Source organism: Hyla sarda, chromosome 7, assembly GCF_029499605.1.
Source record: "Hyla sarda isolate aHylSar1 chromosome 7, aHylSar1.hap1, whole genome shotgun sequence".
Taxonomy (NCBI): Eukaryota; Metazoa; Chordata; class Amphibia; order Anura; family Hylidae; genus Hyla; species Hyla sarda.
The window spans coordinates 95,595,893-95,614,588 of record NC_079195.1 but is presented as its reverse complement, the minus strand read 5'-3'; the positions used below and the strand labels follow the sequence as shown (position 1 = coordinate 95,614,588).

The window sequence follows — 18,696 nt, the reverse complement described above, 5'->3', positions numbered from 1 at the left end:
GCGCTGTGCTCATGATGTCAGCAGAGAGCTCTGTGTTCCAAAAAGAAAATAATTTCCTCTGTGGTATTCAGCAGCTAATAAGTACTGCAAGGATTAAGATTTTTTTAATAGAGGTAATTAACAAATCTGTTCAACTTTGTGGCACTAGTTGATTTAAAAAAATAAAAAATAAAGTTCCACCAGAGTACCTCTAAGATTTTGGTCTGGTAAGAGATGCTCCAGAACCTCAAGTAACGGCTACAGTGGAGCAAGTCGGCCATCGATTCATTTAGTCTTGTAGTAGTCGTTCCGCTTCCCAAATGTTCGGATTGCTGCCACATTCCAGAGTTCTCCAAGGAATCAGAACGACTTAAAAGACTAAAATAATCAATGATTCATTCATGAGAGTAAATCTTACTGTAGATTTGTTCTATTCTAATAATAGCTGAAGCTTTACAGTGATGTCTATAGAATGTTTTACCAATGACTAATCTGAAGTGTCCAGATAACATCTGTATGAAATATCAGGCTCTCACAATGAACACTCCATGAACGAGACCCTGCTAGTATAGGGATCACTGCACAACATGAAAACAACATTAATTGTATAGTAAAATAAAAAGTGTGCGTGTTACCCAGCCTCGCTGGACCAGTATATAATCACGGAGTAGCATGTGTAGCATTCCCTGTGTAAATCCACTGACTCAGATTTAGTCACCTGGAACACAACTAAGGCTGGGTTCACACTACGTTTTTCAACTACAGTTCCCGCATACGTTTTCTATCAAAAACCGTATGGGGAAAAAAAGAACGGATGGAACAGTATGGGGAAAAGTAAACCGTATGCGTTTTTAACAGTATACTGTTTTTAAAAGTGCATACAGTTCTGTCCGTTTTTATAGAAAAAAAAAACCATACATTTTTGAAAATGTTGTCCATTTTTAATGGGAGGGGTCTTGGGTGGGGACTTTAGGATGCAAATGTGCATGTGCAAAGTAAAAACGTATACATTTTTCCCGTATGGAACCGTATACATGTGCGTTTCCCAATGACGTCCATGTAAAAAAAAAAAAAAAACGTATGCGGTTGCAGTACGGTTTTTAAACCGGAGACAAAATCGTGGTCAACGATTTAAAAACGCATATGGTTTACTTTTCCCCATACTGTTCCATCAGTTTTTTTCCCATACGGTTTTTGATAGAAAACGTATGCGGGAACCGTAGTTGAAAAACTTAGTGTGAACCCAGCCTAATATGTCCTTTTGTCAAACCACTTTGAAAAAGTGTGTGGGGGGCTTAATAAAGGCGTTTCAGCACATCTGCATTTTTAAATTATGAACTTTTCACTGAGCTGCCAGAGCAGGACCCTTGGCAGATTCTAATGGCATCAAAAATGTGCCCGGTGTGCCAGCCCCCAAGTGACATCATTAGGAGTCATCCAGCTGATGGCTCCATTAGAGAGTATATAGCAGTACTTAATAAGAGGTTCTCAATCTCATACTTATTTTCCTTTCATATTAGGCCAAGAGGGCCACAAGTTTACATAAAGAACAATTAATTGGCTGAACCCACTGATTTTGTCACGATTGGCCCACCCTTTAATGTATGAATCAGGAGTATGGTGGCCTCCCGACTCACCAAATGTCAGGGGTGCACGGATCGGGATATTGGATTTCAACCTGCCAGATTCTTTTGTTCTTTGGGGGATAAGCTACCACCAGAGGAATCCGGCAGCAGCTAACTCCCCTCTGCCCGTTCAGAACGCATGCATGCTTCATCATACTGAGGGTGCATGTGTATTTGGGGATGCAAAGAGACAGATGTTCGACAGCTATCTGAACTGCAAGGGCAGAATTAGGCCATGTACAGAGTCCTGAAAGACTTTCTAGGAAGCTGGTGTAATCTCTACTAGGGCTGGGCGGTATACCGGTTCATACCGAAATTTTTGGGCTGCACGATATTAATTTTTCCTCATACCGCAATACCGGTTTGGCCCCTCCCCTTGGGAATGAATTAATCAGCCCAGCGCTGTCTCCACATCAGGGAACTAATATGTGACCCGCGAGCGCTGTTCTGCAGCCCCCCCCCCCCCCCCAATTAAATCAGCCCAGCATTCACATTACTCACATATCACCCACAAGCGCTGCCCTCCTCATCCTCCTGTTTGTTGCGGGTCGCCGGCATTGGCACTCTATACCAGTGGTCTTCAACCTGTGGACCCCTAGATGTTGCAAAACTACAACTCCCAGCATGCCCGGACAGCCAACGGCTGTCCGGGCATGCTGAGAGTTGTAGTTTTGCAACATCTGGAGGTCCACAGGTTAAAGACCACTGCTCTATACTGTACGCTGTATCCCTATGCCCGGGCTGCAAAAGGTAAACAAAATAAACTTTAACTCACCTTCCCCGTCAGTCCGCACCATCTTCCTGGAGACGGGAACATCGGACAGCCATAAGCCTTGCTGCGGCCGGTGATAGGCTGAGCCCACTGTCCTGTAAGAAGCCGGCTTCTTACATGACAGTGGGCTCAGCCTATAACCGGCTGAGGCGGAACATCGCTGACCCGGTGATAGGCTGACGGCTCTCCGACGTTCCCATCCCCAGGAAGAGTGTAAGGCCGACGAAGGAACGTGTGTTAAAGTTTATTTTGTTTACCTTTTGCAGCCCGGGCATAGGGATACAGCGTACAGTATAGAGTGTCAGCGCCGGCGGCCCGCAACAAACAGGACCACGAGGAGGGCAGCGATTGCGGGTGATATGCGAGTATTTACTAGGGGTGTGAATCGTCAAGAATTTGGCGATACATTTCAAATCGCGATACCAGTATGGCGATTTGATATATCGTGATACCGTCTAGGTAACGATACATCACGATATATCCCGATTCTGTCTAAAAAACAATGTCTTTTACACTTTTATTAACCCCTTAAGGACTCAGCCTATTTTGGCCTTAAGGACTCAGACAATTTAATTTTTACGGTTTCATTTTTTCCTCCTCGCCTTCTAAAAATCATAACTCTTTTATATTTTCATCCACAGACTAGTATGAGGGCTTGTTTTTTGTGCGACCAGTTGTCCTTTGTAATGACATCACTCATTATATCATAAAATGTATGGCGCAACCAAAAAACACTATTTTTGTGGGGAAATTAAAACGAAAAACGCAATTTTGCTAATTTTGGAAGGTTTTGTTTTCACGCCGTACAATTTCTGGTAAAAATGACGTGTGTTCTTTATTCTGAGGGTCAATACGATTAAAATGATACCCATTATTATATACTTTTATATTATTGTTGCGCTTAAAAAAAATCACAAACTTTTTAACCAAATTAGTACGTTTATAATCCCTTTATTTTGATGACCTATAACTTTTTTATTTTTCCGTATAAGCGGCAGTATGGGGGCTCATTTTTTGCGCCATGATCTGTACTTTTTTTTGATACCACATTTGTATATAAAAAACTTTTAATACATTTTTTATATTTTTTTTTTTTTATAAAATGTATTAAAAAAGTAGGAATTTTGGACTTTTTAAATTTTTTTTCGTTCACGCCGTTCACCGTACGGGATCATTAACATTTTATTTTAATAGTTCGGACATTTACGCACGCGGTGATACCAAATATGTCTATAAAAAATGTTTTTTACGCTTTTTGGGGGTAAAATAGGAAAAAACGGACGTTTTACTTTTTTATTGGGGGAGGAGATTTTTAACTTTTTTTTTACTTTTACTTTTACATTTTTTTTTTACACTTGAATAGTCCCCATAGGGGACTATTCATAGCAATACCATGATTGCTAATACTGATCTGTTCTATGTATAGGACATAGAACAGATCAGTATTATCGGTCATCTCCTGCTCTGGTCTGCTCGATCACAGACCAGAGCAGGATACGCCGGGAGCCGCACGGAGGAAGGAGAGGGGACCTCCGTGCGGCGTTATGAATGATCGGATCCCCGCAGCAGCGCTGCGGGCGATCCGATCATTCATTTTAATCGCGAACTGCCGCAGATGCCGGGATCTGTATTGATCCCGGCACCTGAGGGGTTAATGGCGGACGCCCGCGAGATCGCGGGCGTCGGCCATTGCCGGCGGGTCCCTGGCTGCGATCAGCAGCCGGGATCAGCCGCGCATGACACGGGCATCGCTCCGATGCCCGCGGTTATGCTCAGGACGTAAATGTACGTCCTGGTGCGTTAAGTACCACCTCACCAGGACGTACATTTACGTCCTGCGTCCTTAAGGGGTTAAAACTATTATATAAATTTTTTTTTTATACACTTTATTCGTTTTTTAGTAATCATTAGACTCCTCAGACAGATGAATAGAGTTCTATTGAACTCCATTGATCTGCGATCCATTGATAGAGCCTGGTCCAGCCAGGATCTATCAATGACAGAGCCATGGGACAGCAGGGAAGCAGAGGTAAGCCCTCCGGCTACCTCCACAGTGGATGGCCCCCTCGCGATCGCGCTGCCCACCAGCCCACCAGGGAGCATTCACAGATCCCTTTAGACGCCGCTGTCAGCCTTGACAGCGGTGATCTAAAGGGTTAATAGCCAGCCGCGGCGATCGCCGAATCCTGGCTATTAGCGGCAGCCCCCGGTTACTGAGAACAGCCGGGGGCTGCAGAGTAAGGAGCGGGCACGAGTCGGGAGCCCACTCCATACACCCAGAGCGATGCCGCGTCAGATCCGGCTGACAAAATGTGGAACTTTTAATCTCCTGATGCCTGGGACATGCTGTTCCTGGCATCAGGAGATACAAATTCCACATCACTAAAAGAATCGATTCAGTATCGGAAAGTGAAAAATCACGATAATCGCGCAAAACGATTTTTTTCTTGCATCCCTAGTATTTACCCTGATGAGGACAGTGCTGCGCTGATGATTGGGGGGGGGGGGGGGGGGGGGGGGGAAATACCATTATATACTGTGGAACCGCCATAAGTTACAAAAATACTGTGATACACATATTTGGTCATACCGCCCAGCCCTACCAAAAACCCTGTAAAACGAATGATAAAGTATCTTCCCATGAGTGCTAATGGAATGCGGCTGCAGCCAAAGGATACTTTACTCCAAAGAACTGCACCAGCATAAAAATAAAGCACAATACCACAGGAAACAAGGCATGTAAAACTTGTAAAAAAACGGCTTATAACATACTTCAATGAACACTTCTATGCTTTTTCAAAGTCAGAACGAAAAACCTAGCACGGTTATTCTGCAGAGTGTATCTTCTAATTTACAAACTTCCTACCAGAATGCATAGCAAAGATCCTCCATGATCTGATCTCCTGACATGAATCAATGGAAAAGTCTGAAATACACAGTAACAGCATGACTAGCAACATACCAGCTACACTGAGTAAGAGCAGCGCAGACATCCGAATGTACATGACAAGGAACTGGCTTTCTGCCACAACATTTTCTTTAAAGGCAGATGTGTTACCACTACTACATTTCTGAGAGTATGGGCAGAAGAACATAAAAAAGGTACAAGAGTTATTCCTATAAAGCCATGAAGATCACATAAGCAGAATGGATATGCTGGGCAGATGGTATAAGAAGAGCAAAGCATTTTATATGGATCGAGGTACGTTGTATGTTGAAGGCAGCATTAATATATGATGCTTCTGTGTGCCGGGGCCATCGCAAAAATGGCTATCCGGCAGCGCTGACTGCTTCAACTGTCGTGGGATAGCCGATTAATGTGCCCCGCTGAATGATACTTGCATGTCCCTGCCGCTCTGGCCCATCATTTCTCCACTCCTCTGCTGCCGCTGCCCTGAGTCATCACGACGCGGCTCACACTACCCAGTCGTCCAATAAGGGCGGCGTGATGAAGGTGACGGAGAGCGACGGCGCAGGGCAGCAACGACGTAGTGATGCGGCATCAAAGGAGCGGTGAACTGATGGGCCGGAGCGGCGTGGACATGTGAGTATGATTATACATCCATGGTACAAATCCCTCAACATAAGATGGTCCGCCTGGAACCAATTACCATCGTATGTTGAGGGACCACTGTATCCCTCTAAAAAGGAGAAACCGCATCTGAAGAGGGGTACTCCGCTGCTCAGCGTTTGGAACAAACTGTTCCGAACGCTAGAGCGAGCAGCTCTGGACTTCATAGCCCCGCCCCCTCAATGCAGGTCTATGGGAAGGGGCGTGATGCCCCTCCCCTAGACTTGCATTGAGGGGGTGTGACTTCATGAGGCGCAGGGCTATGACATTACGAGCTCCCGGCGCCGGCTCCAGCGTTTGGAAGAGTTTGTTCCAAACGCTGAGAAGCGGAGTACCCCTTTAAGTTAAGAATGTTATACTTTACTTCCAATAAGCAATCACACCTCATAACAAGTATAAGACTCCGTCATGCCAAATTCTATATGGGAAGTTCCACCAGTTAGGTAACACCGCAAATTAAAGCGCTGGAAAGACAGTATGTCGACCATCAAGGACACGTAAAGTCAACCATAATTCATACGTACAGCTTAAACTGGAAAGAACCTCTAAAAGACTACCCCGTCGTGAAGTCTGGAAGGGGCCCTGAGAATGAAGGAGGCGCAGAAATTATGCAAGGGGCAGCAAGTCTTTCCCCGCAAATAGGCACTTTGCCACCAACTGGGCAGTGAACTGCAGCAGCATAGCTCAGTGAATGGTGCCACAATGAAGTTCCCTGGGAATCCAGGTGGCCACCACTGTGCAGGGAGAGACAGAGGGAAATGTAGCATTATAGTGCATCCTAACAATACACTATCAATAAGTAATAGTATATGTGACGGCATATCCTAGACATGAATACACCTTTTAGTATATGCATGGCACAGTAACAATTACAACCAACCACTGATACCTGGGCTCTCACTCCTTACTACATCACTCCCTAGGAATCTGCATAATATATACTCCCCCTGCTGCATATCACCAGGAATGATACTTCTACAATACAAGAGGCCAGGTATGCGATTCCAGCAGTATAGAGAAAGTTTTACCAGTATATCTTTATTGGCAATGTACAGAGACAATGGGGAAAGATCAAAACCTGTGCAGAGAAAAGGTTGACTAGTTGCCCATAGCAATGGGGCTTGATAGTATTCCCCAACGTATTGGCCCAAATGGGTCTTTATCATGGGGGTTTAAAACAGGGCTGTGTTCTTAGTTTGTGTTAAACCTTTACTGTCAGTGAGTTGTTACGATCATGCTGCCGGTGACAGATCCTAAAGCAGAATGTTTAATTTCTGAAAACATTTTTTCTATAGACAAAATTAGAATAAAATCCAGCAACAGATTTCTACACGGAGCACCGGACATTAGATGTCTTGGCCACCTTGGCACTACACATCATTGGACATAGCAACTGCCCTATTCAACTGAAGGGCTCTCAGAAATCCTTTTACAGTACACAACAACCTCATTCAGATGTACGGAACCATTTTTATCAGATGGTTAACTATTTGGGTCAAGTCAAACAACAATTTTTTTTAAGAATTGTCTGCTTATGTCCAATTTATCTAAGTGTTTGCAGGAAAAACCAATTCAGATGTATGGAAATTATTTTCAGAATTTTTCTGTAACAAATCTGTTACTCTGCTGGTATGCCCCATCCAATACGGCCGTCAAACTTTTTTTTTGCAGTTTGCCAGCCGTAATTTTGACAGGTCATAAAGGGTCCCAATGGACACCATTATATAGTCCATGGGCTTCCGTCGGGCGCCATTATTTTTGGAGAGAATTGCCAGAGAAAAGGCCATTCTTGATCCTAAAATAACGGGCTTCACACTGCCTGAGGCAACCGGCAGTGTGAATGTAGCCTAAGACAGTGGTCTCAAACTGTGGCCCTCCAGATGTTGCAAAACTCCCAGCATGCACGGACAGCCTTTTGCTATCTGCGCATGCTGGGAGTTGAAGTTTGGCAACTTCTGGAGGGCCACAGTCGGAGACTACTGCCCTAAGGCTTTTTAAAAGAGGTGAAAAACCGAAATAAAATTTAACAAAAAAAGTCTACGGGAACCGGATGTTCAAAAAAAAAAAATCATCAGTTATTGTCAGGTTTTTTAACATCCGTTTTTGTACCGATCATGCGATGAACAATATCAGGTTTTTTAAGAAAAAAAACAAAAAAAAAACACATTAAAAATAACGGATGATGGTCATTAGTTTTTACCAGTTATCGCATCCGGTTTTTTTTTCAGCCATTCTTGTAAAATAACGGCAGTAAAAAAGCAGGATGATACCTGTAGTGTGAAAGGGGCCTTATGGACAGCTGGATCAGGTAGTATGGTTTCCCATACAGAAATAAAATAAAATCTGCATCCTGGCACCATGACAGCTGCGGCCTGATGTCACAATGTAGAAATGACAGCCCATGTCAAGAGTTTCACTTCTGTAAATCAATACCTACCACAGGAGTCAGTCAAGGGAAACTGTCCTTCAACAGAAACTGAAAACAGTATACAGGCTTAGTGTACAAAAGGAAGCCAAAAACGACATTTATGCCAGGCTGAAGAATACAGTAATAAGACCAAATCTGCACTGGAAAGTGTTTTCTATTGGGTGGTCTTCTCAAAGAAAATAGCAACTATACCAAGTCATGATGGGCGGAAAGTCTGGTCTGGATAAGTGGGTGGTCTTCTCTTTTGGAGAGATTTTACTGTATACTAATGCTCATAGGACACTAAGTATTTATTAGTCTAAATTCATGACTAGCAAATACAACGGAAAGCAAAAAAGCTAAATTCAGACCCTTATGTCCATACGTTTTAGGCATCCACCCTCCTATGTCGGAAAAGCAGCCTATCATTTATCTTGCAGCATTGCATTACATAGCATTGAAGCCTGGAAGGAATACTATGACGTCACCTCCCGAGATCTGCACCCGGCTCATTCACTGACAAGTAACACCAATGGAGAACAGGCTGAAATCCTATCAATCGCAACGCTGCTGAATGGCTGTGCCGATACATCCTCTACAGGTTGTGCAAAAATCCAACGGCAAAATGACAGCAATGGATTAGTCCCACAGCATCTAGCAATCCTTTACCAAGGGAACGAAAAATAAAATAAATGACTGCAAGGAGTCTGATGCAATCCTCCTACGTGCAACCTTAATTTTCATCTTAATCTGATCTGTGACTGAGCTCAGGCCTCCGCAACAATGAATGATCTGCAAGAAGCGACTGATGGCCTGAATGGAAGGTAAAACATCTCTACGAATACATCATGACCACAAAGTAACCCCAGTGATAAAAACGCAGCAAAGAACGCAGCTTGTTTAATTTAACAAAAAAAAACTTTTTCCCCTGCACTAGAGATGAGCGAACTTACAGTAAATCCGATTCGTCAAAAACTTCTCGGCTCGGCAGTTGCTGACTTTTCCTGCATAAATTAGTTCAGCTTTCAGGTGCTCCCGTGGGCTGGAAAAGGTGGATACAGTCCTAGGAAACTCTTTCCTAGGACTGTATCCACCTTTTCCAGCCCGCCGGAGCACCTGAAGGCTGAACTAATTTATGCAGGATAAGGCATCAACTGCCGAGCCGAGAAGTTCGTGACGAATCGAGTTTACTGTAAGTTCGCTCATCTCTACCCTGCACCATAAATGGCAGGTCATATTAAATCATAACATACCTTCATCTGTCCTACTGAGTCTCCTTATACCTCTGCACATCCCTGATGCCAAGACATGAAGCCCAGATGATTTGATAAAGGTTTGTAATGTAATCTTTATATAGTTCTCTGTCTTCTTGGTAAGGACACTCATTGATGGAACCATCAGCGATGAGCTATTAATCCTCCCTCTATTTGTTAAAAATGCATGAAATCTGTTCCCATTAACTTCTACTGCAGCTATGACTGTGGGGACTAGGAGCAAAATCCTCTCTGATGACCAGTCTGCCCAGTCTACCAATCATGCCCATCTGCAGCTTTAGGGTGCATTCACATCACGATTTTACCATCTTACTACTAAATTTGAAATCGTACATATCTGCACGCCACGTCGTATCCATTGACTTCCATTCATTAACGATAGACAACAAAAGCATCAGTCTTGATCTGCATCCGATTTTGCCCAATCTAAAATCGGAGGTAAAATCGTGGTTGACGATTTTTCGTCCAGATTCAAAATCTGATCGAAGTCCGATATTTTTTAAGATTAAGATTTCTATGTAAATCGCATGGAACCGTGTGACTCTGCAAATCAGATTAATCGCACACGATTTTTTGGTACGCATGCGCAGTAGACTTCAAAACACATACTTTAAATATATAAAAACTTTATTGCCATTGGCATACGTATTCAATTTAAAAACAGGATCAGGTTTTTATTGAAAATCGGATGGAATTTTTATCTGTACGATTTTTGGGTACGATTTTAAAATCGGATAGCAAAGAAATTTTTACATTCGATTTTTTGCAACCCGATAATCGGATGGTTAAATCGTGATGCGAACCTAGCCTTAGTTATAATCTTTGCAACCTAGTGATCATCTGATATAACTAATTGACAAGTTTGACCCACTTGCATTTATACTGCAGGGCTAGTGGGTAAAGTAGAGTCCCCCCTTCCCCAAAAGTAGAGGCACATAGCTAGTATATGCCAATAACTTTACGATTGTGATGAAGGGGGGGGGGGGGGTCCCATCCAATTCTGAGAATAAAGGAGCCATGGCATGGATTTGGCACTGGTAGCCCTTCACAGTGGCACCCAGAGCTGCAGTGCATCCTTACTCACTTGAGTCAGTGTTTCCCAACCAGGGTGCCTCCAGCTGTGGCAAAACTACAACTCTCAGCATGCCAGGACAGCCGAAGGCTGTCCTGGCATGCTGGGAGTTGTAGTTTTGCCACAGCTGGGGGCACCCTGGTTGGGAAACACTGACTTGAGTGAAGGCGTGCTGTAAATTTTCTTGCTGAAATTATTGGGGTGCCGGTGTGCAGGAAACAGGGCCATTCCTTTTATTCTCAAGATCAGCGGGGGTCCTAGAAGTCAGAATCCCACTGATCATACAGTGCTGTTATGTTAGCAATGCGTTCTTACTTCCTTTAGAGGGGTATTCCCATCACACAAAAAAACTTCAGAGATTTATACAATTTAGGTTACTGTAAAAACATAACGCCCAGACTGATCTGCCAAAGAACGCTCTGTAGGGAAGACAATTACAACAAAAATAGTAAAAAAAAAAAAATACTAACTGTAATAAATAAAAAATAAAAAAATTCTCATGCTAGGACATACAATGTATTGCTAAATGCCAAAACCATTACCCTTGCAACAACATTTCAAACAACTTTTTGGAATGAATCCTAGCAAGAATACAATCGTTCCTGTGGAACCCATCATCCGGACCGGTACCATATACATATCTGACACCCACAAAAAACCAACATGGATATAACTTGCCAGAGATTACATAAATGCACAATTGACGGCAGCAACAAGGCCTTAGAACAGGGTACAACTGAGACTGATCACCCGGGTCATAGTTTATTTTAAGGGGATCTATCTGCCCCTTGATCGCCTACCATTGGATACTGCAGCACTGCCCATTATTGTAACAAAACAAAAAAAATTAAAAATGAATAAAAAAAAACAAAAAACACAAAAAAACAACAACAACAACAACAACACACCCTGGCAAAACCAGTTCAACTCAACATAAGGAGCCACAATGGACCAATGCACAAGCCCAATGCTTATAGAAAGACTCAGAACTGTAGGAGTGCGGGGACACAAAGCAATGCCTGACCTCCTACAGAAAGTGACATTCTGCTAAGATAGTTATACTGTAGAAAAGGAAAAATATTGGAGAAAAACACTGATTCAATCAATGATGTAACCAAGCACTGGTCACTGCCATCATTGTACCACAAGTAAAGGATAACTGATGGTCCACCATTAATAGGGCCTTCATCTCTAATAGACATCATCTAACGTACTTGGGACAGGGCTGACTGTAGGGAACCAGTAATTGCTTTGTGTGACATCTCTAGTGCGGGTGTATATTTTAGTTATGGAAAGTCACTTCTCTATGCCGTGTACCCCAAGATAAGCAGTGCACGGTGTACCCCAGACTAAGTACTCCTGTAAGAGGTGCAGTATACCCAAGGATGTGCTCCTATAAGTGATGCAGTACGCAGAATAGCCCAGGACAAGTACTCCTCTAGGGGACAGAGTTTGCAGTGTATCCCAGGAGAAGTGTTCCCTTTAGATGTAATGTACCTCAGGATAAGCACCAATATAAGGGATGAGTGGTACCCAAAGTACCCCAGGATAAGCGCCTCTTAGGGGTGCGTAGTATACAGTGTACCCCATAAGGTATGCATTATGCAGCGTACCCCTGGATAAGAGTTACTATAAGATGCAGTGAGCAGTGTATCCCAGGATAAGTGTTTCTATAAGACCATGTTTTCCAACTAGGGTGCCTCCAGCTGTTGCAAAACTACAACTCCCAGCATGCCTGGACAGCCAAAGGCTGTCCGGGCATGCTGGGAGTTGTAGTTTTGGAACACCTGGCAGCTCCAAGGTTGGGAAACACTGCTATAAGATGTAGTACCCTGTGTACCCCAGGATGCGCTCCTATAAGGGGAGCAGCGCACCCCCGGGATGCGCTCCTATAAGGGGAGCAGCGCACCCCCGGGATGCGCTCCTATAAGGGGAGCAGCGCACCCCCGGGATGCGCTCCTATAAGGGGAGCAGCGCACCCCCGGGATGCGCTCCTATAAGGGGAGCAGCGCACCCCCGGGATGCGCTCCTATAAGGGGAGCAGCGCACCCCCGGGATGCGCTCCTATAAGGGGAGCAGCGCACCCCCGGGATGCGCTCCTATAAGGGGAGCAGCGTAGCCCCGGGATGCGCTCCTATAAGGGGAGCAGCGTAGCCCCGGGATGCGCTCCTATAAGGGGAGCAGCGTAGCCCCGGGATGCGCTCCTATAAGGGGAGCAGCGTAGCCCCGGGATGCGCTCCTATAAGGGGAGCAGTGTAGCCCCGGGATGCGCTCCTATAAGGGGAGCAGTGTACCCCCGGGATGCGTTCCTATAAGGGGAGCAGTGTACCCCCAGGATGCGTTCCTATAAGGGGAGCAGTGTACCCCCGGGATGCATTCCTATAAGGGGAGCAGTGTACCCCAGAATGCGTTCCTATAAGGGGAGCAGTGTACTCGGGATGCGTTCCTATAAGGGGAGCAGTGTACCCCAGGATGTGTTCCTATAAGGGGAGCAGTGTACCCCCAGGATGTGTTCCTATAAGGGGAGCAGTGTACCCCCAGGATGTGTTCCTATAAGGGGAGCAGTGTACCCCCAGATGGGTTCCTATAAGGGGAGCAGTGTACACCGGGATGGGTTCCTCTAAGGGGAGCAGTGTACCCCAGGATTTGGGTTCCAGTACAGTGTACCCCAGGATTTGAGTTGCAGTACAGTGTACCCCAGGATTTGGGTTGCAGTAAAGTGTACCCCAGGATTTGAGTTGCAGTACAGTGTACCCCAGGATTTGAGTTGCAGTAAAGTGGACCCCAGAACAATACACAAAGGCCTCCAACCCTACAAAGGGGTCACTCTCCCACCAAACCTGCAGCACCAGCTCTCCCTCCAGTACACTGGGATCCACAAAGCATCAATCCTGCACCGATCCCCCCATCATCCCTGGCAGATCCTATTCCTGCACATGATGGGGGTCGTCGTGCGCATTAGACAAATGGATACAGGTCAAGTCCAAGTCGAATCCATCCTCCTGGTATCGTCTTTTGTTCCTGCTGACGAACTCCTTGATGATGGCAGTCATGTCGGGGAGCCGGGGGGTGGGGAAGAAGGAGGAGAGGGGGGCTGAGAGGTGCTGCTGGTGGGGGGCAGCAGCGGCCCCGGCTCCGTGTTCTGCCTCCTCTCCCCGGCCGTGCAGGTCCCCTCTCCGCCCCCTTCTCCTCCTCCTACTGCTGCTGCTCCGGGGGCTGCCGGGGGAGGCCAGAGTATGGCCGGAGGGACCACACGACAAGCGGGGGTCTGCGGCCTACTACCTCCTGGCGGCTCCCACAATAATGCTCCGGTGTATCCTAAGAGTCTTTCCGCCCGGAGTGCACAAGTCCTTCCCGGGTCTCCCCTCCACCCTAGCCGGGCTCGCAGTCGTGATCCAGGGGGGAAATCAGTATATCCGGGGCGCTGCGCCCTGCTCCTAGTCCTCGGTCGCTTCCTGTGCCGGATCTCCAGATCTCTAGGCAGCCGGAGCAAGGTGGCCCGGTGTGCTCGGTGCAGGAGCCTGCCTGCCGCGTCTCATGTCTCCGCCACGGCCGCCGCACGCTCAAGCTCCCATCATGGCTTCTCAGCAAGAGTCAGCGAACAAGCGACGCCGCGTATCCCTCCGCGGCCACCGCTCAAAATCCCTCCGCCTGTCTTACGCTATATAGTCCGCCGCGCCACATCATCCCTCCGCGGATTTTAAGGCGTTCTCTCAAACCTTTCTCACAAAGGTCGGTGTTCTACACCGCAACTCAATCGTGAAACCGTGAAATGGGACTGCGGAGATTCACTAGGGAAGTGGAAGGATTCCACGTTTGCGGCGGAAGGATATTTTCGTAGTTTTAATATCTGGACTATTTTTTGTTCCTTGAGGAGGGGGAGTCACGTGGTACAGAAGTGGGGAACTTTTGCAAAATGTCATTTTTTTCTGCACTTCATTTCCCTCTCTTCCTCTTGCATGTAGAAAAAAGTGAGAGGCCTTTTCTGTTACACTGAGGCTTTGGGGGAGGGAGGCTGCAAAGATTTCTCCTGGAAAGAAGAAAATGACGTTTCCTTCTCCAAGATTTCAATCTTTTATTTTATAAAACGAGAATCCGCTTTATTTAGTGAAGTTCTGTAAATAGAAAAAAAATCATAGGATGGACATCATTAATATGACTAGACTGATGAAAATGGCTGGGATTCCCTCATTCTCAAGTATATGGGGCTCCTGTAATGATCTTCATTATTCTGTTCATAGGGAATTCTGCTAAACTTTATATAGGAATATTCTGATTTATAACCTTTGTGAATTATTATGGTTTAGTAATTCATCTTAAAAAAAAATATTAGCTGTCCATGAGCTTATGTATTTATGTACTGAGCCCATGCTGCACACACATCTCATGCACTGGACCCATGCTGCACACACATCTCATGCACTGAACCCATGCTGCACACACATCTCATGCACTGGACCCATGCTGCACACACATCTCATGCACTGGGCCCATGCTGCACACACATCTCATGCACTGGGCCCATGCTGCACACACATCTCATGCACTGGGCCCATGCTGCACACACATCTCATGCACTGAGCCCATGCTGCACACACATCTCATGCACTGGACCCATGCTGCACACACATCTCATGCACTGAACCCATGCTGCACACACATCTCATGCACTGGGCCCATGCTGCACATACATCTCATGCACTGGACCCATGCTGCGCACACATCTCATGCACTGGGCCCATGCTGCACACACATCTCATGCACTGGACCCATGCTGCACACACATCTCATGCACTGGACCCATGCTGCGCGCGCGCACACACATCTCATGCACTGGACCCATGCTGCGCACACATCTCATGCACTGGGCCCATGCTGCACATACATCTCATGCACTGGGCCCATGCTGCACATACATCTCATGCACTGGACCCATGCTGCGCACGCATCTCATGCACTGGGCCCATGCTACGCACACATCTCCTGCACTGGGCCCATGCTGCACATACATCTCATGCACTGGGCCCATGCTGCACACACATCTAATGCACTGGGCCCATGCTTCACATACATCTCATGCACTGGGCCCATGCTGCACACACGTCTCATGCACTGGGCCCATGCTGCACACACATCTCATGCACTGGGCCCATGCTGCACACACATCTCATGCACTGGGCCCATGCTTCACATACATCTCATGCACTGGGCCCATGCTGCACACACATCTCATGCACTGGGCCCATGCTGCACACACATCTCATGCACTGGGCTCATGCTGCACACACATCTCATGCACCTGGGCCCATGCTGCACACACATCTCATGCACTGGGCCCATGCTGCATATACATCTCATGCACTGGGCCCATGCTGCACACACATCTCATGCACTGAGCCCATGGTGCACAAACATCTCATGCACTGAGCCCATGGTGCACAAACATCTCATGCACTGGGCCCATGCTGCACACACATCTCATTCACTGGGCCCATGCTGCACACACATCTCATGCACTGGGCCCATGCTGCACACACATCTCATGCAGTGGACCCATGCACACACATCTCATGCACTGAGCCCATGCTGCACACATCTCATGCACTGGACCCATGCTGCGCACACACATCTCATGCACTGGACCCATGCTGCACACACATCTCATGCACTGAGCCCATGCTGCACACACATCTCATGCACTGGGCCCATGCTGCACATACATCTCATGCACTGGGCCCATGCTGCACACACATCTCATGCACTGAGCCCATGCTGCGCACACATCTCATGCACCTGGTTCCATGCTGCACACACATCTCATGCACTGGGCCCATGCTGCACACACATCTCATGCACTGAGCCCATGGTGCACACACATCTCATGCACTGGGCCCATGCTGCACACACATCTCATGCACTGGGCCAATGCTGCACATACATCTCATGCACTGAACCCATGCTGTACACACATCTCATGCACTGGGCCCATGGTGCACACACATCTCATGCACTGGGGCCCATGGTGCACATGCATCTCAAGCACTGGGCCCATGCTGCACATACATCTCTTACACTGGGCCCATGCTGCACACACTACTCTTGCATTGGACCATTTCTGAAAACATCACCTATGCACTGGACCTATGCTATACACACTACTCATGCCCTGGACCCATGCTCTACACACTACTCATGCACTTGACCCATGCTCTACACACTACTCATGCACTAGTTTCCATGCTGGCAATGCCACTTATGCACTGAAACCATGTTGGAGACACCATTAATGCACTGGACCTATGAGGCACACACTAATCATGCACTGGACCTATGCTTTCCACACCACATAAGTACTGGACCCATTCTGCACACACTGCTCACATACCGGACCCATATTGTACATATCACTATGTACTGGGCCCATGCTGTACACACCTTTCATGCAATGGACCCATGCTGTGCACACAGCTCATGCGCTTGCCCCATGATACACACACTACTCATGCACTGGACCCATGCTGTACATACTACTAATGCACTGGACCCATGCTGTGCATACTACTCATGCACTGGACCCATGCTGTACACACCACTTTAGTACTGGACCCATTCTGCACACCCTGCTCATATACTGGACCCATATTGTACATACCACTGATGTACTGGGCCCATGCAGGGGCGGATCCAGAGTCTAGTCTCGGGAGGGGCAGAGTATCGTGCGGTTGTCGACACTCCCCCTCCCATAGTCTTACATTGAGGGGGTGTTGTGTAACGTCACAAGGGGCGTGGCTGTGACGTCACAACCCCCGCAGCCGGCACCCAGAGTTCGGAACAAAATGTTCCGAACGCTGGTGCAGTGGAGTACCCCTTTAAGTATGCAGCATAGTTCTCCCACACTAGGTAGGCAGCATATTTTCCCCACACTAGGTAGGCAGCATTGTTCCCCCACACTAGGTAGGCAGCATAGTTTCCCCACACTAGGTAGGCAGCATAGTTTCCCCACACTAGGTAGGCAGCATAGTTCCCCCACACTAAGTTGTCAGCATAGTTCCCCCACACTAGACAGGCAGCATAGTTTCCCCACACTAGACAGGCAGCATAGTTTCCCCACACTAGGCAGGCAACAGTTCCCCCACATTAGGTTTGCAGTATAGTTCCCCCCACATTAGGTTTGCAGTATAGTTCCCCCCCACATTAGGTTTGCAGTATAGTTCCCCCCCACATTAGGTTGTCAGCATAGTTCCTCCCACATTAGGTTGTCAGCATAGTTCCCCCCATATTAGGTTGTCAGCATAGTTCCCCACATTAGGTTGTCAGCATAGTTCCCCCACATTAGGTTGGCAATATAGTTCCCCCTACATTAGATTGGCAGTATAGTTCCCCCCACATTAGGTTGGCAGTATAGTTCCCCCACATTAGGTTGGCAGTGTAGTTCCCCCACATTAGGTTGGTAGTATAGTTCCCCCACATTAGGAAGGCAATATAGTTCCCCCCACATTAGTTTGGCAGTATAGTTCCCCCCCACATTAGGTTGGCAGTATAGTTCCCCCCACATTAGTTTGTAGTTCCCCCACATTAGGTTGGCAGTATAATTCCCCCACATTAGGTTGGCAGTATAGTTTCCACCACATCAGGTTGTAGTTCCCCCACATTAGGTTGGCAGTATAGTTCCCCCACATTAGGTTGGCAGTATAGTTCCCCCACATTAGGCTGGCAGTATAGTTCCCCCACATTAGGCTATCAGCATAGTTCCCCCCCACATTAGGGTGTCAGCATAGTTTCCCCCACATTAGGTTGTCAGCATAGTTCCCCCCACATTAGGTTGTCAGCAAAGTTCCCCCCACATTAGGTTTTCAGCATAATTCCTCCCACATTAGGTTGTCAGCATAGTTCCCCCACATTAGGTTGGCAGTATAGTTCCCCCCACATTATGTTGTCAGCATAGTTCCCCCCACACTAGGTTGTCAGCATAGTTCCCCCCACACTAGGTTGTCAG

The 18,696-nt window shown here is 46.8% G+C and overlaps 1 protein-coding gene across 1 annotated transcript in view; it reads right to left on the bottom strand.

Moving 5' to 3' along the window:
* PTEN (phosphatase and tensin homolog) overlaps window positions 1-14,981 on the bottom strand; it is a 61,940-nt gene extending 46,959 nt beyond the window's left edge. The window contains exon 1 of the mRNA XM_056530062.1: window positions 13,675-14,981. Coding sequence (XP_056386037.1) covers window positions 13,675-13,753 — 79 coding nt within the window. The 5' untranslated portion in view covers window positions 13,754-14,981. The remainder of the gene's footprint in view (window positions 1-13,674) is intronic.
* Window positions 14,982-18,696: the final 3,715 nt, after the last annotated feature.